The sequence below is a fragment of the Carassius gibelio genome, chromosome B2 (assembly GCF_023724105.1).
Source record: "Carassius gibelio isolate Cgi1373 ecotype wild population from Czech Republic chromosome B2, carGib1.2-hapl.c, whole genome shotgun sequence".
NCBI classification, from domain to species: Eukaryota; Metazoa; Chordata; class Actinopteri; order Cypriniformes; family Cyprinidae; genus Carassius; species Carassius gibelio.
Window position 1 is genome coordinate 17,317,843 of NC_068397.1, and position 22,178 is coordinate 17,340,020.

The following is a 22,178-nucleotide window of genomic DNA, read 5'->3' on the forward strand; positions in this document are numbered from 1 at the left end:
TCTCTGCCCTTGTTTATAATTTCAGAACTATATTTCTAAACTTTTTCCTCTGCTCTCCCTCCCTCCTTTTGTGTTCTTTACCTCAGAATCTTGACTTTGAAACAAAGTCAAGCTACACTCTGAAAATTGAGGCATCCAACAGGAACATAGACCCACGGTTCTTGTCTCAAGGACCTTTCAGTGATACAGCGATGGTGAGGCTGACTGTGGAGAATGTAGATGAGCCTCCTATCTTCTCCTCTCCGCTCAGCAAAATGGTGGTCTCTGAAGCTGCTAAAGTGGGAACCATCATAGGAACCGTCTCTGCTCTGGACCCAGACTCCACCAATAGTCCCATTAGGTAGGACATGGCCTCGTGGAATGACTTTAAACCACAATGATACTGGTTTTATGAAGGCAAGATTAAATCTCGAGAAAGACTACATCATTTTTAATTAAAGCTTTAAAACCTTAATAAAAAATAATACCCGATTCTGGTGTCGAGATAATATCTAGTCTGACTTTAACTGAATTGCATTCTCCCCTTGCAGTCTAAAATGTCTACGGATAGAAATCTGATCACAGTTATCTGTGGAAAATGGCTTGCAAAAACTCACATATTCTACTGTTTAAAGGTTTGGGGGGTTGGTAAGATTATACGTTTTGGACTGATTTGTTCTCCAACACTGCACTTTGATAAAAAAATACAATAAAACTGGGAATATTGTGATATATTGTTACAATTTCAAGTAACTGTTTTCTGTTTTAATCATTATTTTAAAAAAGTAATGTAATGTAATGTAATAGCAAAGCTGAATTTTCAGGAGCCATTACTTCAGTCTTCAGTGTCATATGATCCTACAGAAATTATTCTAATATGCTGATTTGCTGCTCAAGAAAAAATAATCTTATTATAATCAATGTTAGAAAAAAATATACCTTACTGATCACATACTTTTGAATTGTAGTGGCCATAATATTTTTCACATAGATGCATAAAGAAAATGTGTCACAGTGTGTCTTGAGTATACTTACACATTACATTACACATTTAATAGGGTCAAGTGCTATCTCATTTCAAACCAACCACATAAATGCATGTTAATGTAAAACAGGCCAAAGATGATACATATGCAAGTCATTAGTGCTATTATTATTGCATTAAATTATTTTATTTGTTTATGAGTGGATGCAAATGTTGATTGTAAATGAGTTGTGGGAAAGACAAATGCTCATAATTAAGTTGTTCTGTGCCTAAGAGCCACTGAAAATAATGATCGCTGTTGGGGATGTGACTTCAGGTCATATCAATAGAATTCATTTAAAAGTCAAAGCTTGAAATTCATTTAAACTTTTTTTCCCCAGGTATTCAATAGACAGAAACACAGATTTGGAGCGATTTTTCAACATCGAGGCAACAACAGGAGTCATCAGCACGGCTAAGCCTTTAGACAGAGAAGCCAATGCTGTGCACAACATCACCATCCTGGCTATTAAAAGCTGTGAGTGACCTCAAATTATTGTTGAACTGGTTTATATGGTTGCTGTTATGGTTTGAAGGTCTTCTGAACATTTGTGAAAGTTACACTGAAAATAATTACGTTTCTTGGCGGAAACAAAAAAAATTAAACACAAAATACGATATGTGAAAGAGGTCTGATTTATATACAGTAGATGTGCTGTGGTGTTCTTTATTTATTGTCAAACAAGGTCTGTCAGTTACAGAAACTGCTACTGCTTGATTTGTCCTTCATAAGTGAGCCATTCAGAGGGTTCTTTTATTGAAAGATACCTTTACTCCTGGTTTGTATGGAGAAGTTTTGAGCAGCTTTTGCAATATCAGATTGTATTAGGATGAAATCTTTCATCAAATTTGAGTCTTTAATTTCACAATGAATATCATTATCCCAAGGCTGCTGGGGCTAATAGTTAGTGCTGCTCTGGGTGATCAATATTTCAAACCGTGTCCCTCATTTATGTCGCGTGTGATCTTTCCGCACGGCACATATAGCATAAGCGTTCAATCCACGCAAGTGCTCTGGCCAGGCTGTGAACAGATGCTGCGCAGCTAAGGTGACCGCTGTCCACTGGCATCTCCAGAATCCGTGTAGCTTGATCGAGTCTTGTCCTGATTGTAGCCGATGGCCAGAACTGCAGCTTCCTCTCCTGTCCAACTTTTGATGCTGATTTTCACCGTGACCTTCACTCAAGTGCATGTTCTCTCCATCCCCTGCAGTCTTTCCACAGACAGCCATAACCATATTGACTTGAGTGATAGAGGGAAATAATATCCATCATGTGGTTACATTTTAAACCCATATCCATAAATGCGGACACACTTAACTAAAGTTTGCAGGTTCGCCCTCATAGACAATCAGTCATTGTCAGAGGCATCCACAGTCTCTAAAATGGGTTTTGGCAGAGAAGATTGAAATGTCCTCTTTTATTTGTCTGTAAGAATAAGACAGAGGCTTGCTAGATACCAAAAGGTAGCCTCAAAGTCATTTGTCTTTAGGCGATGTAAGGTAAGGGGTTAATGGCCCTGAAAATCATAAAGGAGGAAATCTTAATTTCTGAAAATGGATATTTTAGATTCTAAGGGCAACTATATTTGAAAGGCACATTGAGAATAAAGTTGCTATGTGTGCCAGGATCTCTTCAGAAGCAGAAGAGAAATTACTATAAATGTGCCCACCTAATCTATATTAATATGCAATTTGCTATATTAGTTACTGTAAACGGTCACAGTTTGGAGAATTGACTATGTTACCGAAGCATGGCTCATTAATTGTTCCTAGAGCTGGACAATATTGAAAAAACTTACATTACAATGTTTTGTTTATCTGTAATGCATACTGCACTATGATTTTCTTTTTCAGGAAATAATTAATCAGGGGGTGCATCTGCGCGCACACACACACACATATATATACATATTTTTTTTTAAATGCTGAACATTTTATTTATTTTTATTTTTTTTTATCATAGTCCATATTCCCACTATTTTTTACTAGGGGTGCACCGATCACGATCGGCCGATCGTTAATGCGCATCTCGTCAGTAAAGCCTGTTCTCTAATCAGCGGTAAATTCCATCAGGTGCGTGATTTCATATAGAGCAGCATAAAATGTAAAATGTATATGTTAATATGCCTTAATTATTAATTATACCTTGAACTGTTTATTAAAGATTGGATTTATCGTAGCACTTTTGATTTATCATAGCACTATATTTATAAAAACAGCTTGCATTACCTTGACCAGAGATTTAATATCATTGCTTCCTGACAAATCTTAGTACCTGGAATGAGCCCAGTAATCTCTCTAAAATGATTTCTCAAAACAGTCTTTTATCTAGTAATCACAATCGACTGGCAAGGTCTGGGAAAAGTCAAGGAAATTCATTGGTCAAAAAAGTGCGGCGCTATTACATTTGTGACTGCACTTAACATGGCGAATTATGAGCCAGTGCCCAGGGGCGTCAGTTGTGACATTATAGCCACCGCCACGACAATGTGCTTAACAGCCACTGTCCGTGCCATCGACGCTGAGGTAACTTATCACCCATTTTATTGTTTAGAGCATTGTAAAGCAAGTTACGATACTCATCCAGTCTGCCTGGGTTTAATTCATGGTAGATCCCTCAGCCTCTAAAAAGTCAAATTAATAGATGAATTAGCTCAAAGCGCACGCCGTTTCTCTTTCCCCGCCTGCAACTCAGCAGGTTTCCTGCAGGTGTGTATGGCATGTAGGCAGATGGGCTCTATTTATCTTGAGCTGAAGATACTGGGAGGCGTGAGTCATATATTTACTAGTGCGGTTTTGTTGGGATATGTGTTTTCTCTAAACCACAGCACTGTTTGGATTAGACAGTTAAGCTGAATTCTGCTAGCTACGTAAACAGTCATGCTAGTGTAGAACATACAATAAATCACTGGGTTTTCGATGGAAATCAACTCTGAATGAGCCAGCATATTTCCAGCCCACTGCCGCTGCATGTTCACACCTGCAGAATAGATTTATTTTTGCACTCCATCACCTAATTTGGCCGAAGACCATGACTGCGTTTTGTCCTCCTCAATGCCCTCGATATAATCACCGCTGCCAAAATTATGGAAAGCTCATAATGACAGGACAGCTTGCAAAAATTCTTAGCGATTTTGCCGATTAGCACACAACTGAAATGCTCTTAATTGGTTTTGTAGTGCATTGTGAGCATGCACTGAATGTACTAGCAAACAGGAGTCATTCTACTCAAAGAATACTAGCAGCTGTGTCTGTTCTGGTTGACTAGAGACAGTATGCCCTCAACAGGTGTTTGCTGTTTGCTTGTGCTTAAGCGCCAATACCATTTGAAATATCTACATTGCGTGGTTACACAACAAAAATAACCTCACGCCCTTGTGCAGTCTGTTAATTTGGTGATTGCCAAGTGCAGCATTCCTGGTGGTTGAAAATATCACCTAATTTGCTAAAAGTAGAATGGAAACACAAATCAGATGTGTGTTTTAAATGCTTACGTAATACCCGGGTCCAGGGCCAGATTTACACATAGGCATTCTAGGGACAGGCCTATGCTCGCTTGTCCAGGGGGACCAAAACACAATGCAGAGATATATCATATTTTTTGTTATATTATGGGCTGTATACAGCAGTAAAAGAACAAAAACACCAGAAGACATTCAGCAAATAAATATAATAAACAAGAGGGTAAAAAAATGACAAACTATTTTCATGTTTTCTACTCTTTTTATGTATGAAAATTACACTTTCTTTTTCCTGGTCTCTCTCACAGACACACAGAGTTCAGACACGCACTCGCGCACACATGCAGAGATGCGAACAGTAACTTGTCAGCAGCGCTGTGCCACTAATTTATCAGTAAAATATTTTCGCAGCTGAAAAGCTACATGACATTTCTCAGTAGGTTCTTGAAACAGTTAAATGTAAAAATTTGCTGTTAGTAAATTCTGCTGCTGAAAACTGCTGAGAGTCACACAGATGAACATATTCACATGCGCTTAATCTCTCTCTCTCTCTTTCTCTCTCTCTCTCTCTCTCTCTCTAATAACTGCATAAGCCTGCTTAGCAATGGCCCAAACCTCTGTTCTAAAGCTAAAATGACATTTTGGAATTTACAATGGAAGGTTTATCTTGAAATAAATCATCTGAATAATATCTTGAGGTGTGGTTGTGACACCAGGCTGTTCAAATTATTAGAGAAATAATGCACTCCCGAAGTGGTAATGTGGCCATGACGCTGGAGCCTATTTATGGAATGGTCTTTCTCCATTCTCAAACAAATTAAGACATTTGATTTCTATTGACTGAATGCAAGTGCTTAATGCGATAGAAAACACTGCAAGGGTTTTCACTGATTGCGAAATATCTTTGTTTGCTGGGGTGGTAATATTTTATAGGACTATTAATAAGGAAGCGGGGCCCAATTTTTTTTTTGCCTGTCACGATAAGAGGACTTACAAGAAAGGCCCTTACGTCTGCTGTTTTGGATCAGATTGCTGATAAATGGGATGATACTGCAATCGGCCTGTTTATTTTGACAGCTCAAATTTGATTCAAAGTCACATAAAACTCTATCGCGTGTATTGCAGCAGTAATTTTCCGGGAGTCGTTTTATGGTCCTCATGCAACACAAAAAGAACCCCAGCAACTAATTCCTACTTCAGTTTCTCGTATTGCATCAATCGTCATGACTTTCATTTCTAACATTTACTCCTCACTGCGGCTCTGTCCTTTTATACATATAAAGGGTCAAATTGTTAATGTTACTCTAGCTTCTGAACCATTGTCAGATATAAATGATTTTTTTCCATTGATAAAATGAGTCAAGTGAACAAAGTTTAGGCAACGGCAGTAGGAGAAACACATTTGCAATCACTTGTAAGAACATCAATGGGAATATTTAAATTGAGCTCTAAAGATCAGGAGAAGCGTGTTCATCTGATCCTGTCAGTCTCAATGCAAGTGTAGCTAAAAGGCTACTTACTATAGCTTACTTTTGTGACATGCATCAGAAACAACCACCTCCCACCCAACCCCACCACCAAAAAGCTTCTTCTCTACCTTTATTATAAATATAAAAACATAATAAGTGTACTTCATTATAATGCTAATGTTATTTTATATTATTAGTTTTAAATGTATTATTATTTTAATAATATTTTTAACTGATTCAGATATTTTTTTTGTTTTGTTTTTATTTGTGATTTCAAATCTTTTCATAATACAAATCATTTAAATTCAGAATTGCAGAAAATGAGGATTTAATGCCCAGAGTGAGCAAACCGACAGTGGCCGGAACAATGGCAAGGCACATATTTAAATAAATGCAACCTATTAAATAATGTAACACATAAATAAATAAAACATATTGAAATAAATGTGTTTGTGCCCTCATGTTTTTTAATCTATCAGCCTGTTCATGCATGCATATTTTTTTTCTCTGTGTTTTCAGTGGATCCAGCGCAGGTTGGGAAAGGAGTGGCTCTGATCACAGTGCTGGACATTAATGACAACGCACCAGTCTTTGCCATAGAGTATGAGACCTTCCTGTGTGAAAGTGTTGGACCTGGACAGGTATTGTGGCTCTTGATTCTTCATAAGAAAGGCTTTCTTATCAATGTGATTTCAAACCTGTATAGTCCAATAAAGATACACAAATATTATTGTCACAACATTTCTGAAACTGGATGAAATTAATTGTGCAGTATTACTGTTGGAAGCATCGAAATAAATGAGAATAGATTTCATTTTCAGATTATGTACTGCAGTGTGCAGCTTGTTGATTGGAACCAAGGTTATAGCACTGCGTCTTTTAATGTATTTATTTATTTTTCATTAGTTTATATGTATATCATTCGCTATCCTTCATCAGAAGCTCAACTAGAAAGTTTCTGGACCTGGATCCATAGCCAGCAAAGAGCAGCAAGAGCCACAGATGGACAAAATGATAACAACAGGATTCTGGTGGCTTTCTGCTGCAGATCACTCTAATCAGAGGATCAAAACATTGTGCACTCATGCAGAAAAAGCTTTACTCTGATGCAAATGAGACAGAGGTGACTGTGGCATGAAATTGGTTTGTTGGGGAGCGTGGCATTGTGTCAAGTAGCCAAATGTGAAGTCCTTCTGTAGGCAATTGCAGAGCACACACACAGGCAAACCAATGGGTTCCTCATTTTCAAGTCAGCAACATGCCCCGATTCAAACACATTCTCTGTCGCATTCATATTCCAATGTTTGTCAGAATGTCATTACTAAGATGAATGTGGTATAAAGGGCATTACGAATGCCACATACTAAACACTTGCGTTGAGGAAACATTCTGGACCTTTGTTCAGTCCTAATGGGAATGATAAAAGCCACTGACAAATTCTGTGACGTGATGCACCATTGATCTTGAAAGCGCTGGGTAATGTCAGAGGACCAAAACCAGTGGTGAAAACATGACTGATTCTGCTCAGCTAGAGGTGCCTTTCCTTTTGAGAGAATTACCACTGTTATTCTATAAAAGCTGCATGGAAAGATTTTCATTTTTAAGTTCTGATTCTTTTAAATTAAGACAATTTTTATTTCACATTTTTAATTTCTGATTTCATTGTTTTGTAATCGCAACTTATATCTCACATATATCTTAAATCTGACTTAATATCTCAAAAATGCACATTTGGTTCCCTTAATTTGCAACTTCACATCTCCCAGTATTTAGCATATTTCAGATCCCTATATTTCAGAATAGTTGTGACTATTTGACACAATTCTGACTTTATCTCACAATTGCGGCTTAATATCTCCCAGTTGTGACTATTTCTCATAATTATGACTTTTTCAAACAACTTTAACTTAATATCTCATAGTGGTCTCTGTTTTTCATAGATCTGACTTTATCTCACAATTGTGACTTCATATTTCTCATAATTCCAACCAATTGCAACTTAATATCTCACAGTTGAGGCTCTTTCTTTTACAATAATTCAGACTTTATCTCACAATTGCAACTAAGATATCTCACAGTTGCGACTATTTCTTACACAATAATTCTGACATTTTTCTCACAATTGCGACTTCGTATCTCACATTTGTGAATATTTCTCACAATTCCAGCTTTCTAACAATCGTGACTTTAATTTCCATGTGTGTTTCTTTTAAACTGAATCATCAGAAACAGAATAAGAAACAAGATTCCATAGAAACCTACTACTACTTAGTAATTGTAATTGTTTTGTGTTTGTTTAGAGGACTGTAAATAGTCAAGCATGTGCAGAGGTGTCTGAAATTCCTACTCACTCAATTACAGTGTTGTTTTTATTAGTGTGTAAGAAATTGACTTGATCTGACCATTTCTTTTGGGAGCAGGGAAAGAATACAGAAGGATGTTTTTCTTTTTCTTAAGAAAAATAATCTCTCCCACAAGAGCTCTCAAAACAAAGAGAGAACAGAACAAGGCTACAGGGTTTACTGAGCATGAGATACAATCCCCTGTAGTGGCATGATTGTCTGGGCCATAACAATTAGTCCTGGCCTGCCTGTGTCCCAGAGTCGCAGGGAACCGTGTTTGTTTTGCCTAAGTGAAAAGGTGCTGGTGGGCTCTTTTCACAAATGCTATCTCAGCCTTGAAACACATTACCATGTTCCCTCAAGGACATACTCTGTGTGTTTTGGACACCCCCAGACTTCCATCACTTCTAACTTTCAGAGCTCTCTCTCATATTAGAGGCTAAATTACTTTCCCGCCTCTCCGAGGAACAGTAGAACGGTCTCTTTCTCTCTGTATAGAGATGAAAGTGTTTGTATGTTTTCATAATGATTTAGTTTCCCATGTGATTCATGTTCACTTCCATATCATCTGCCATGGGAGCACTTGAGCGATGCTGCAGTGATAGTCAAATGCTGTCTCGATAGCACGGATCTCTCTTGTGAGTCTTAGCACGATGAGTCTATCCTTATAATGGCCCTTAAACCGTGTACCTGCAAAACTGAGGCTCTCAGACATCCTGGAGTGCTTTTGGAGACCGAATCTGAAAGTCAAAGCCTTTGAGTGAGGCGTTCTGGAGCTGTTAGACAAAGAATTTTGATCAGACAGAATGTTTGCCATGAGGCATAATATCGTCAACAAACAGTGATGGCACTTTAACGTTCTTTGTCACTTCAGTGCCTTGCAAAATAGTCACAAATGCTGTTTGCCTATTTGCATCTGAGGCGAAATAGGCTCTTTTTCAGCCAACCTTTGTGCCTGTTGTTACACTGTTAGCTACGAGTGTATCTTCACTATGTTGTTTTCATATGCCTCATCTGCACATTTGTATATTTAGAGCTTCACACCTGCTCCATCAAGAAGCCAGACTGTATGGAGCTCTTGAATTTGAATGAACTCCTCAGAATTGCTCGAAGGAAGAATGAATCGTTGCATATAGTTGCGTGAAAAGCCTGTTGCCAGGTTTTGAGAGCGAATGAAACCAGGTTTTGAGTGCAAATGATTATTATTTTTTTTGCTTGTTTCCTACACAGAGAGAGCAAAAATTGCATCATTTCAAAGTAGGGGTTGCATCAAAAACTAGTCAACAAAGCGATCAAATAGATTTGTGTTCACTTGATACCAATCAGACATGTGATCTTGCATTAAAAACAATTAGCACAATGTATCCAACCAGAACACAGGGTCTCAATATGAATAATAATAATAATAATTATAAAACAATACATTTACCTATCCTTCACTTGTTACAATATAAAAATGCAAGACACTAAAAAATTTAATAATAAAATATTAATTCACCTTTAGTATTTTTAAAATGCTAAGTTTGATTTTATTACTTATGACTAGATTATTTAAATCATAATTCATCATTTTATTTTATTTTATTTGTAAACGTTATAAGAGCGTATAGTTAATATCTTATTTTCATTGGCAGTATTGTTAAATAGTGCATTTTTGTCTTCACAATTGTTGATGATTCCGTGACATTTAAAGAATGGCTTCTAAAATTCTGAAACCCTAAAAATATCTAGATGAAGTCAGCTGTTGGATGACTATGCGATCATAATCACCCATCCCCAATGTACATGATACGACAGGGAATATTCCCCATCATTGCATCCGAGTCTAAAACAGATGGCTTGTTGAAAAAGGTCCCCAGATCCCCATCCAACAAGTGTCTGTAATGGGGTCACAGGCACAAAACGTATGTCTTCAACTTCGTTTCCCAGCGCAAAGCTCTTTTCTCTGTGCCCTTGGTTTCTCTTTTGTTCCTAATATGGCTTTTTGAATTTAATAGAACCTTAATATGAATTGAAGCTGCAGTCTCTAAATGAGCCAGGTGATTTGTTACAGGTGATTTAGCAGATTAGATTATGAGGAGTGAGTGTTTTCCCAGGGGTTTTTGTCTCTTTAAGGTCGTCTATATTCTGTCTTGTTTCTTTATGCCTCAGAGACATGGTCAGCGGTGGCAGGCGTTTTAAAGCGCTCGTGACTGCTAAGTCTCCATGGGCGGTCTCACTAAAGTGAAGATTTTCCCCTCTGTATAATCAGGTGGCACAGGAGACATTCCTTGCCCTCCAGCCATTTTTACATGTACTGCAAAAAGGTTTAAATCACCCATATTTTTCCATAAAAATGTGCTTCTTGGCTGCACAAGAGTCATTTAGTATTTTTACACTATTATTCTAAAAACAATTTACTTTCCCATGTAGGTTGGTAAATGCAGAATCAGGTTTGGTTTAAGAAGTTTTTGCCTTGGCAAGATGTTCTTATTCATTTTAAAATGAACCCAGTGCCTCGGTGATTTTATCAATACACTTTGCATTCGCCTTAATGGACTATCTGTAATTAATTTTGTCACAGTTTACTGTAATCAGCGCTCGGTGCTGAGAGAACATCCCGCTCTGCTTGTGTCATTTATGCGGGTTTTTAATAGCGCAACATTTTACGATTTCAAAAATATTTACAGATAAATGATAAATCCGTCAAGAGTTCCCATTGCCAAATACTCACTTAGTGTAAATGGAGGGTGGTGTTAAAAATAACTGAGTGGAGAATTAAAGCACTGAAAAGCTTTCGGTGAGCACAAGGTCATATTCCTGGGACGTAGGAGGAAATGATACAGGAGTGTCCGTTAGCCACCGCTCCACTGCATTCATCCTGTGCGTAAGGTTTTAGGAGATTTTTCAAGCAGATTGAGTTTGTGCTGACTGCAAGGGAAGAGCTGTGCACACAGTATTTAACCCAGCCAAAGCCCACAGATTAGGCCACAACAGTGTGTCATGAGAATCTTCTTAGTGTACCACCTGATGGGTCACCCTGATATTCATCTCTTAAACGCAGCACTTTACCCAGCTTTAGGGGTTTCGGTCCAGATTTAGACCGGGATGGCCCTCTACTTTGCTAAATCCCAGGATACCGTATGAGCATCGTCTCACACTGATAGCTTCCTGGCTTGGTATATCCTCCTAATGTTGTTTTTCAGCATGATTTGAAATTGTCTATTTTTTTTTTTCCTCCAAGTTCACCACATTAAATTCAGCTGATGGTTGAATTTATTACTGTGTTAAAACATAAAATTTGGACATCAATTCAACATGTCTCTCAGTCTTTAAATATGGCTCTCATTGTGGAAGATTCTAAAAAGCCCCCGAGACACAACAAAACAGCCAAAGAAGTTTGTTTATGTACATTAAACAATTTATTTTTGCAAAACGGGTTGCTGTGGATGGTAAAAATACCCTAGAACTATTCAGTAGCATCTAAATATTTAAAGCAAGTAAAAAAATAAAATAAAATAATGTATGTTTGACTGGTTCAGTTTGATTACATTAGGGTACATGAACAAAAGCAGTAATGTTCAGGTCAGGTAGATATAACTTCTTCACAAAGCTGTGAATATCTTTGTACGTTCAATGTATGTTGTATGTTCAATTATATGGAAATAAAATATTAATGAGTTCATTCAATAATCATAATCAATTGGCTTATTATTGGTTTCAACCTGTAATGTCTTAAATAGTCTCACTTTTGGGGATATTGATATATGCTATTAATTTCAGTTATTATTTTACTAATTAATAAGCATATTAAGTAATTGAGTCCAGTCATAAAATACTGAGGTTTAACTATAATCCCAAACATTCATTATTATGGCAACACTGCAGTGTTTTGAGAGCGAGGACTTTGGATTATTTTGTCTGGAGCGAGGCAATAACAGCTGTATTCATCTTCCTGTTCTTTACTCCCTCTTCGACACTGTCTTAGGTCATTGAAACCATAAGTGCGGTGGATAAAGATGAACCGCCCAGCGGGCATCGCTTCTTCTTCTCCCTCACTGCAGAGACAGCAGGGAACATGAACTTCACCCTCCGAGACAATAAAGGTACGTGATTTCATTAAGACAGTTTAAAGCGAATCCTTGAAACTCTGTTCTTCTTCCTTATAAGACCAAAAAGACTTTTTATCTATTCGTATGAGTCATATTTTTCACTTTTCACATGATATCTTTCTCTTTCTCTATGCAGACAATACGGCTTCTATTCTAACTAAGAGGGGTGGTTTTCAGAGGAGGGATCAGTCTATGTATCGACTGCCGGTGTTGATAATGGACAGCGGGACCCCTGCTCTCAGCAGCACTAACACGCTGTCTATTAGAGTGTGTGACTGTGATCCTGATGGGACGCCCCAGTCTTGTGGCACAGAGGCCTTCACGCTTTCAGCTGGACTCAGCACTGGAGCTCTCGTCGCCATCCTGGCCTGCATCATCACTTTACTTGGTAGGAAATACATTTAACCTTGTGAACACATAAAACACATAAATTCTGCCCTCATTTACTCACCCCGCATGTATTTCCAAGCCTGTATGACTTTTTGTATGAGACAGAATTATCTCTTTAATAAGCCTGAACAGAGTTTGACAAAGTGCTGCATTTCTTTCTTTGCGTGCCAAACATTTCCTCGGTCTGCCCATAGATGTGATAAATGGACATCTATGGGACAGTCCCAGATCACACAAATCACACCACTGGTTGAACCAGTGTAGCTTTGTCCTGCTGGTCAAGATGAGCAAATCAACATACAAATGGGTGTTTATAAAACAGCATTTAGCTTTTGTAATGTGAATTATTTTAGAGTAAAAACTGAATATTCAGCAAGAAATGATTTCAGCTTGTTCATCTGGGTTTGATTTGACTGAAGAAAAGGGCTGAAACTTTATATTTTGTTAAACATAAAGAAAATACTTTTTCAAAATGCACTACTGTTCAAATGTTTGGGGTCACTAACTTTTGTTCAGCAAGAATGCATTGAATTGATCCAAAATGACAGTGAAGACTTTTACATCCTTACAAAATAAGATTTCTATTTTAAATAAAATGGATTTTAACATAATAACATAATATTATGCTTCTTGAGCCTCAAATCAGCATGTTTCAATGATTTCTGAAGGATCATGTGATACTGAAAAACTACATTAATGGCTGCTGAAAATTCAGCTTTGCCATCACAGGAATAAACTACATTTATAAACAATCATAAACAAACAATAATAAACAAACAGTTATTTTAATCTGTCTTTATATTTCACAATATTACATTTTATTTTATTAATCTATCTTTAAATTAATGCAGCTTTAATGCAGAGATTTCTTAAAAAAAAAAAAAAATGACTACTACTTTCTATTACTTAAACAGTAGTGTGTTTTTATTTATTTATTTTATTAATATGATGGAACATTTATTAATAAAGCATATAGGGTTGATTTTGATTTCATGTTGTCTTTAAGACAAAGCTACTGTGCTTTCTGGCTGCAGCCTGCAATCAAAGGATATTTGTCCAATTTTTGTTATTGTTTTCAAAACCATTTTTAAGAGCTTTCGTGCATTTCCACCTCCCCCTTAATGACATTTAGCACACAGTCGGGCTGCCGTTACTTTTGAAGCGTTGGCTCGACAGCTCCAACAGTTGGGACGTGGTGTGCACTGAGAGGACTGCTTGGCCACAATTGACTTGTTTACCCTCTCCAGGGAGGCTGCTGGTCTGTATGATTACTTATTATTTGGAGCCTTATTAGCTGATTGTTTGATGAGTGACCTCTACCCAATATGTACCATTCACTTGGTCTGATTGGTTGACTGGCGAGTCTTTGTGTTGATTTGGTGACCTGAAGACTGCACAGAGGGAGTGAATGCAGTCCTGATGGTTTGATTGATTTCTTGATTATACCATTGATAGGTTGTCTCTCTGGCTGTGCTGGCGGTGTGGAGATCTGTGCACGGACACAACCACAAGTCTATTTGCTGACAGATGTTGTCTCTGTCTTAAAAAAGAGTGCTGTTATTGTGGCAAGAGGGGAATTTGTGCACACACACACATCTTGAACCGAGCCTCAGTAATTTCCATTGTGTGATTACTCCCATCCATTGTTTGACGACTATAATTGTATTATTTATTTATTTTTTTTACTGACTGCACAGATGACGAATAAGTAACAAAGGAAGCTCTTTCTGCTTCCTTGGTGCCATTACATCTAAGTATGAACTAGTTCATTTCTATCTCCATAGGGACGTTGCAACTAAATGGTAGATCTGAAATAATACACCGCAGTGAAGCAGAGTGCAATACGTTTCAATTTCACGTTCCTTAAGAACTCTGCTGTTCTCACAAATGACTTGGAGCACCATATATAACATCACTTCAAAAAAATCATTTTATTTTCCAGTTAAAAAGGAAAAAAAGAGGAATTTTTCAAAATTGCATGAGGCATTAAGACTTGATTCCAGAGTTTAATTTTCTAACCCCACTGCCAGACAGCTTTTTTCATGGTTTAGCATAAACATACTGAAGAAAAACAACAGGGGTTAAAAAATACATTTACACAGCAGTTTAAAATGTTGGCATCTGCAAGATTTGGAAAGACACCCACCAAGGCTGCATTTATTTGATCAAAAATACAGTAATATTAGTATTATTAACAGTAGTATTTTTTAACAGAAGTACTGTAAAAGTAAGAGTAGTATTTTGAAATATTAGTACTTTTCTATTTGAATATAATTTAAAATGTCATTTAGTCCTGTGATGGCAAAGCTGAATTTTTAGCGGCCATTACTCCAGTCTTCAGCCTCACACGATCCTTCGCGATCTCTCACAATTTATTGTTATTATTATTATTATAATTATAAACTGTGATTTGTGTTTTTTTTCTGGATTCTTTAATAAATATAAAGTGCAAAAGAACGCTGTTTATTTTAAAAATAAATTATAAATGTCTTTACTGTCACTTTTGGAAAAAATCTAGCTGACCCCAAACGTTTGAACGGTCATTCAAGAGAAATACTCGGAATATAAGAAAACACTTTAATATCTTGCACAGCTTTTTTTTTTATTTGCACATTGGATCTTTTTTAAAGACATATTGGATGTTTTTACTCAACAGCACAAACAATACACATTAGTCTGTGAAAAATGGCATCTAAACTAAAGAGCACAGCTTGTGGCCAGCAGTAACAGACTCCATCCTTGTGCTGATTGATCATTGTCTCTAAGCCTTTATCATCTGAATTTGAGCTCAACTAACAGCTGCAACTGATGTGGAATAGTCATTCCTGTGGTTTTGCCGTCTCGTGTGAATGTAGGGTTCTCCAGTGCCGCCACCCCCACCCCCTTCTCCTCCCGAACTACAAGAGTTAGATTAGACCACTGCACTGCCTGATCTGAGCAATGCAGTTATTTTTGGCAAAGAGAGTCTGGCCCCAGGGGCTCGAGACTGCTCACTCATGGTTGAGGGGAGGAGGAGACGGAGGAGGATGGCTTCAGAGGAGGAGAACTGCGGAGAAAAAAAGAATCCTCTGTTTCTGCTTTTATCTCTTTTTTTGGAGTAATGAATCAACAAGCTTTTTGTCTGCTGTTGCTTTAGTTATCAAAGCAGTGCACAACTAAAACCATGCCAGGGAATGAATGATACACAAGGACATGTCAGCTTTAAGTCTTTTGTCTTTTTTTATCTAATAACATACAAATGACGTTCTCCATTAAAGGATTTGTTAGCCCAGAAATGAAAATGCTGCCATTATTTACTCAGCTTAGTGTAATTTCACCCTGTATGACTTTTTTTCCATCGTTGAACATAAAAGATGTTTAAAAGAATGTTCATGCTGCATATACACTTTTAAAAATAACTTTTTACAATTAAGTTGTTGTCGATGTTTTCATGAAGAACTTTTAAAGGGGTCATATGATGAGATTTTAAATTTTTTTTTTTTAATCTTTCTCTTTGGAGATCTGTAACGTTGCAAAGACTAAAAGTCTAAAATCCTAAGAAATATTCTTAATCAAAGTTAAGACTCTGCCACTAATTCAGACACGCACCCATATGTCTACATCACAATGTGTAAATATTTGTGTAATGCCGTCCAAACATTCACGCAAAGAAAGAAGGTGTGGTTTCAGTAACCACAGTTAGTGTTGAAGCAGCCATGTCAGGGAGATGCTGTGTGTATCTAGGTGAAAGTAAAAACACTTTATTTGGCTTTCTGAAAGTAGATGCATTTAGGAATCTTTAAGATTTCTTACAACAGAACAGCAACGCATTTTATGGACGACCATTTCGTAAATCTAGGAGAGAAGGTAATTCTGGCTTTTCAATGACAATCTGGTGCTTCGGAATCAGCTACTGTAAGTATGTTTTGTTATTAGTTTAAGTATTTGCTTTTAAATGTTCAAATGCAGTTTTTTGAGTGTCGCGTGTGTGTGTGGAGTCACAGTGGAATCAGCTGTCTTAACCATCAGTGGCTTGTGTACTGCAAACACATACAAGCTTCTATGTCTTCTATGTATTCACAATGTCTATCACGACACTCTGTTCCCCTTTCAGGCTTAAAAAGATGGTGAAACTAAGTACATTATTAACTGTCTTTACATTTATTTTGAAAGATGAAGCCCACGATTATGGAAAGGGACATTTAATTTCTGATGAGTGCTTGCGGTGTTCGGCCAATCACAATGCACTGGGTCAGTTGGCCAATCAGAGCAAACTGCGCTTATCAGAAGGAGAGACTTTGTAGTAAACAATGTGTTTGAGAGAAGCGTAGCATAGACAATAATGTACAGTATTTGAAAAATAATGTGTTTTCTGAACATTAAAGCATGTCAACATAGTCTGCTACACCAAATACACAAAATAATGATCTTTAAAAAAGCATAATATGACCCTTTTAATGTAATTTGAAACCTTTCCATTGCACAAAATATTTTTTATAGCGGAAAAATGTTCTTTAGAATTCTTTTAGAACCTTCAGAAGTTCTTTAGAATTAAAATGTTCTTTACACTAAGAAGAAAAAAAGAGTTTCAGGTTTTAAGGAACCCAAAAGTGGTTGGTGACTAGACATCTTGCTCCAAAAAGACCAAAAAACATCATAAAATTAGTACATGACATACTTTATATTCCAAGGCTAATGAAACCACATAATAGCTGTATGTGAGGAAATCAATATCCACTTAAAATCCTACATTGACAGTTGGTCGCAATCAGGGCTTGACATTAACTTTTTTTTGCTCACCAGCCACTGTGGCTAGTGGTTATCCAAATTTACTAGCCATTCTGCATTTTTACTGGGAACAATTTTGCTGTTGGGAACTTTATATATATCATTGACTCCGATGATTTAAATTCAAGAAAACGTGAATCATTCAGTAACGAAACACTGTGCGACTGTTCTGCTGTGATCTTTGTTTGCAACTATTTTTTAATTAACCAAATCGGGCAAAAAATCCCTTGTTGTTACTGTTGATTATCCATTGACAATTGATGCTTACACCAAAATTTTATAGAATCAGAATCATTCGCGCCAAAATTAATTGGATGTTTTAATCAGATCAGTTGTCGGGCAAGGAAAATTATCTTCCTTCATGTGCCCCTTCAAAAAAAAATCCACTTGTCCCAGACAAGCATTAAAGGGTTAGTTCACCCAAAAATGAAAATTATGTCATTAATGACTCACCCTCATGTCGTTCCAAACCCGTAAGACCTCTGTTTATCTTCAGAACACAGTTTAAGATATTTTAGATTTAGTCCGAGAGCTCTCAGTCCCTCCATTGAAACTGTGTGCACGGTCTACTGTCCATGTCCAGAAAGGTAATAAAAACATCATCAAAGTAGTCCATGTGACATCAGAGGGTCAGTTTGAATTTGTTGAAGGATCGAAAATACATTTTGGTCCAAAAATAAAAATATTCCGACTTCATTCAGCATTATCTTCTCTTCCGGGTCTGTTGGGTCATCGCATTCACGATGCTGCTGACGTATGACGCTGCTGACGTGTTTTCTGGCGCGCCCAATAACAAAGATAACACGTCAGCAGCGGCGTACGTCAGCAGCATCACTGCAGTGATGAGCATTGTCGAGCATTGTTCATTGTTACTGTATATAAAATTCAAACTGCCAAGGTGGCTAGTGGGAGTGACTGTGTTACCCGCCATGTCTGAAATCCACCTGCATTTGGCGGGTGTTAATGTCAAGCCCTGGTCACCATTCACCTTCATTAAAAGAAAAAGAGCATGTTCTGCCATAAACAATTCTTCTAGAATTCCACACACACACACAAAAAGAAACTCGTATATGTTTAAAACAACATGGGACGAGTAAATGATGACAGATTTTCAGCCAAACTCTGCTTGCCTAGTGTCGTTACAACATCCCAGTGGCGCTGTCAAGCCCAAACCTTGATAATGGTTCATAAAATATTTGATAGGAAGAAAACGGAGTTCAAAAGGAGGGATCCGACCAGACTGCTGTGGTAAACACAAAGCTATTTATCAGTGTTTGCATAACGTAATCTAAAAGATTTCAGGAGGACATATCACATGATGACAGCCGCTGTTTCGCTCTAGTTGTTCTGAGGGGAACCTTGTGCTCATTATTTCAGGCTTAGGTGGAGGAACACAGAGAGGTCAGGTAAGCCCGAGGCACTCCGATACATTCATGTCCACGGGTCACCCTCGCAACGGTGACATCACCTTTTCAATCTCTGCTCGAACGATTGCAGGGCATCTTGTCTTCCAGGCGTGCTTCCCCTATGGCCTCCGTTAGTGCAAGTGGACGGCAGTCAGTAATACTTATGAGGGCCCTTAAGGCGATGTAGTGTGCTCTTGCATCACCCAGAATAAATCATATTTTATTTCGCAGATAATGTCACCACTGTGAAAACCCAGGGACAGACAGGTGTCATAAAGCACAAACACCTTGTGTTGGGCAGCGGCATAAATGTCAACAGCCAGATAGATCCGCATATCGCCAGTATATCTTGATTAGTCTTCACTGCCCCGGGCTATTGGCAGTAGTTGAGATATGTGAAGGGAACGCATGAGAGTGAGAGAAAGAGAGAGAGAGGGAGCGAAAGAGAGAATGAAGGGCAGTGCATAATCTAGTAGTCGCTGCCTCATTTTTAGGAGGTCGATGAGAACGAGGCCCCCACAAAATATCCCACTTGTTGTTTAATTGATTCTGGATGACGGATTGTTTTCTCAATCCAATTACTGCAAATTGAGGATAATGTTAAATTGATCTGCTACTCCCGATGAACATCCATCTTGTGTCAAAACTGCAGAGAGGGTAAATCAAGCCTTAAAGTGGGCGCAGTTTGTAGCAGTTAAGACTTAAGACTGCATTAGACCTATATAACTCCTTGTAATCACATAAGAATGGCTTAAAAAAATCTAACCTTGCACTATCAGAAAAATAAAAAAGTTTCTCTTTAGGGATACAACAACTCGTCACTGGAGCAGTGCACTTAAAGATACTTTTTCTCTGTTATACCCTGGAAATCATATCCAAAGTAACCTGAGCTATTTTTTTTACTGAAACCAATGATTATATTCAAGGTTCCTAAAAAACAATTCCCAGATCTGGAAAAATCCAGAAATGTCATACCTTATTTATTCAACACAACTGAACTCCGATAGCCATGTCTCAAACTTTTGTAGAAACTCTTTGTTTTATATTTTTTGAGATTTCTCTGCTATTGTCTTATCATACAGAATTGTCTGTATTTGGTATACAAGATACACTCTTAAATCTGAAAGTTCTTTATGGTATTTATGGTTTTATAAATAAAGAAAAAAACTTTTAACATCCATGAAATAGCTGTACGTATCACCCTTCACTTTCATCGTATGGCAGAGAGCAGTTTGGACATTCTCCATAAAATATCCTGTTGTGCTCCACAGAAGGAAGAACATTTTCATTTTTCTGTTTCTTTATCTTCACTTTATAGCATTTTCTTTGTTTCCACCTTGTAAGTCTGTTGCTCTTGAATTTAAGGTCGATATTGGCTTTGCTTTTGTTTATATCATCCTGTGTGTGTGTGTGTGTGTGTGTGTGCTGTGATTATGACTGCACACGTGCAGCCGCTGCCTCGCCAGCCCACTCGCCCAGCTTGTCTGCCCCTGCAAAACGACTCTAGGCCTGAGGATGAAGTATGAGACTTTGGCACCATATTTCATACTCGCTGTGGCAGGCCTGAAGGATGGATCATTAGACGTTTGCCTCCCTTTTCCCTCCACTCTATCTTGCTCTCTCACTTCAGCCTGCTCCCACTTACACCTCCTCTTTCTCTCTCCCTACTTTATCTGCTCCCTTCCCTCCCCCTCGAGCTTGGTATTGGCAGCCAAATACACATATGCGCTATCTACATTGAGAGAGAGAGAGATATAGACTCCCGTGGGAGGACGGTGTTGTGGCTGTACAGCAAGATCCCTCGCATTCATGGGTCTGAGAGCGGCAACACGGAGGATTGGTTTTTGCATTGCACACACCACAAAAAATGGATTTATTTCACTTTTTTTTGTGCATGTGTCTTGTTATGTTAGTTATTTCTCGCTATGCGCTTCCCCTTTCCTTTTTTCGGTATTGACAGAATTTCTCAGTCTTTTTCACAGCATCTTTTTCTGTGCATTATTTGATCCCCGGTTTGAATCGCCGAGACACACATCTTTTGTGCGGCGGTACAGCCTTGCCTCTCGTTGATAGTTTTGATGTGCTTGTATACGGGGTCTGTGCTTTCAGGGCAGGGTGATATTTTCTGACTGACATATAATCCAGTCTTATTTTGCATGTACAGTAGGCATATGCCGCACTCATTAAAAGGATTTAATGCTGGCCTTTTCTGAATAAGCAGCTTGTGCATGAGCGGGAAGGAAGCAAGTGGTCGTTAAAGCCCCATATTTACAGCACACATCCTGCTCTAAATCTCGCTCTCCGTGCTTCTGTGTGTTCATCTCTGTCTGTTTGCTTATGTTCACACATGACAGAGCTAAAAGTGAGAAGACGAAAGTGCTAGCATGCGTTTAATTCCCAGCCGTGCATGTGTTTTGTGCACGGATATGGGTCTGTACAGTTAATAACCATTGTAAACAAACATGCAGGATGAGATTAGATCAGAATGTAACTCCTTTAACACCTCCCGCTCCCAGGAGCACCCCCCATGATGAAACACCTCCTGCTCAGGATTTGTCAGCAGCGTTATTAAAATCTCTACAACCAAATCTGATGAACTTATTGATAAAACTAATGTACCAGATCTGCCCTAATTGAACTGTAGAGATAATTGAGCTTATCTCTCATGTTGTAGCTTAAAGTGTCAGGCCTTGAGGCACGATCGTTCTATAGAGTGTAAAACAATGAGAAAGTAATATTTTGTTTCGGTGTCATAAATATTGTAGAGATACAGTCATGGTCCAGTGCTATCTGATTCTACACCTTTTATGTCTTTGCTTATCTTGAATGGAGGGTAAATGGACTGCTTGGGAGGTGTGTGGTTGTGTGTGTGTGTGTGTGTTTTAAAGCTTTGGTGCCTCTAAATCTTACCTGGTGCCTGATATTTCATGGAATTGTTGTTTACGGTGGTGGGGCATGAAACTGTAATGAAGCAATTTATTAAACACTCTACTCCCATATAAAAGTTTTTTTGTTTGTGTTGTTAGCAAATTGTTTAATCGTAATGACTATTTGCACGAGGTGTAAACAGCACTGTGGAGCTATTTGCACTCCAATAGTCTGGTGGAAACCAACATAACTAGGAACAAATGAACTGTCAGAGAAGCAGACTTGAAATCTTTGTTTTTTTTTTGTTTGTTTTTTTAAAATCTGACTTGTAATTCTGCATACCAACTTATCTATCCAGTATCCACTCTTACTATCTCTAT

The 22,178-nt window shown here is 37.9% G+C and overlaps 1 protein-coding gene across 2 annotated transcripts in view; it reads left to right on the top strand.

Annotated features, from left to right (window-relative positions):
* Window positions 1-22,178, top strand: part of cdh7a (cadherin 7a) — a 56,337-nt gene that overhangs the window by 31,463 nt on the left and 2,696 nt on the right. For both annotated transcript variants that reach the window (XM_052549715.1, XM_052549716.1), the window contains exons 7-11: window positions 87-340; window positions 1,345-1,481; window positions 6,454-6,575; window positions 12,244-12,361; window positions 12,504-12,755. In XM_052549715.1, the coding sequence (XP_052405675.1) occupies window positions 87-340; window positions 1,345-1,481; window positions 6,454-6,575; window positions 12,244-12,361; window positions 12,504-12,755 (883 nt within the window). The remainder of the gene's footprint in view (window positions 1-86; window positions 341-1,344; window positions 1,482-6,453; window positions 6,576-12,243; window positions 12,362-12,503; window positions 12,756-22,178) is intronic.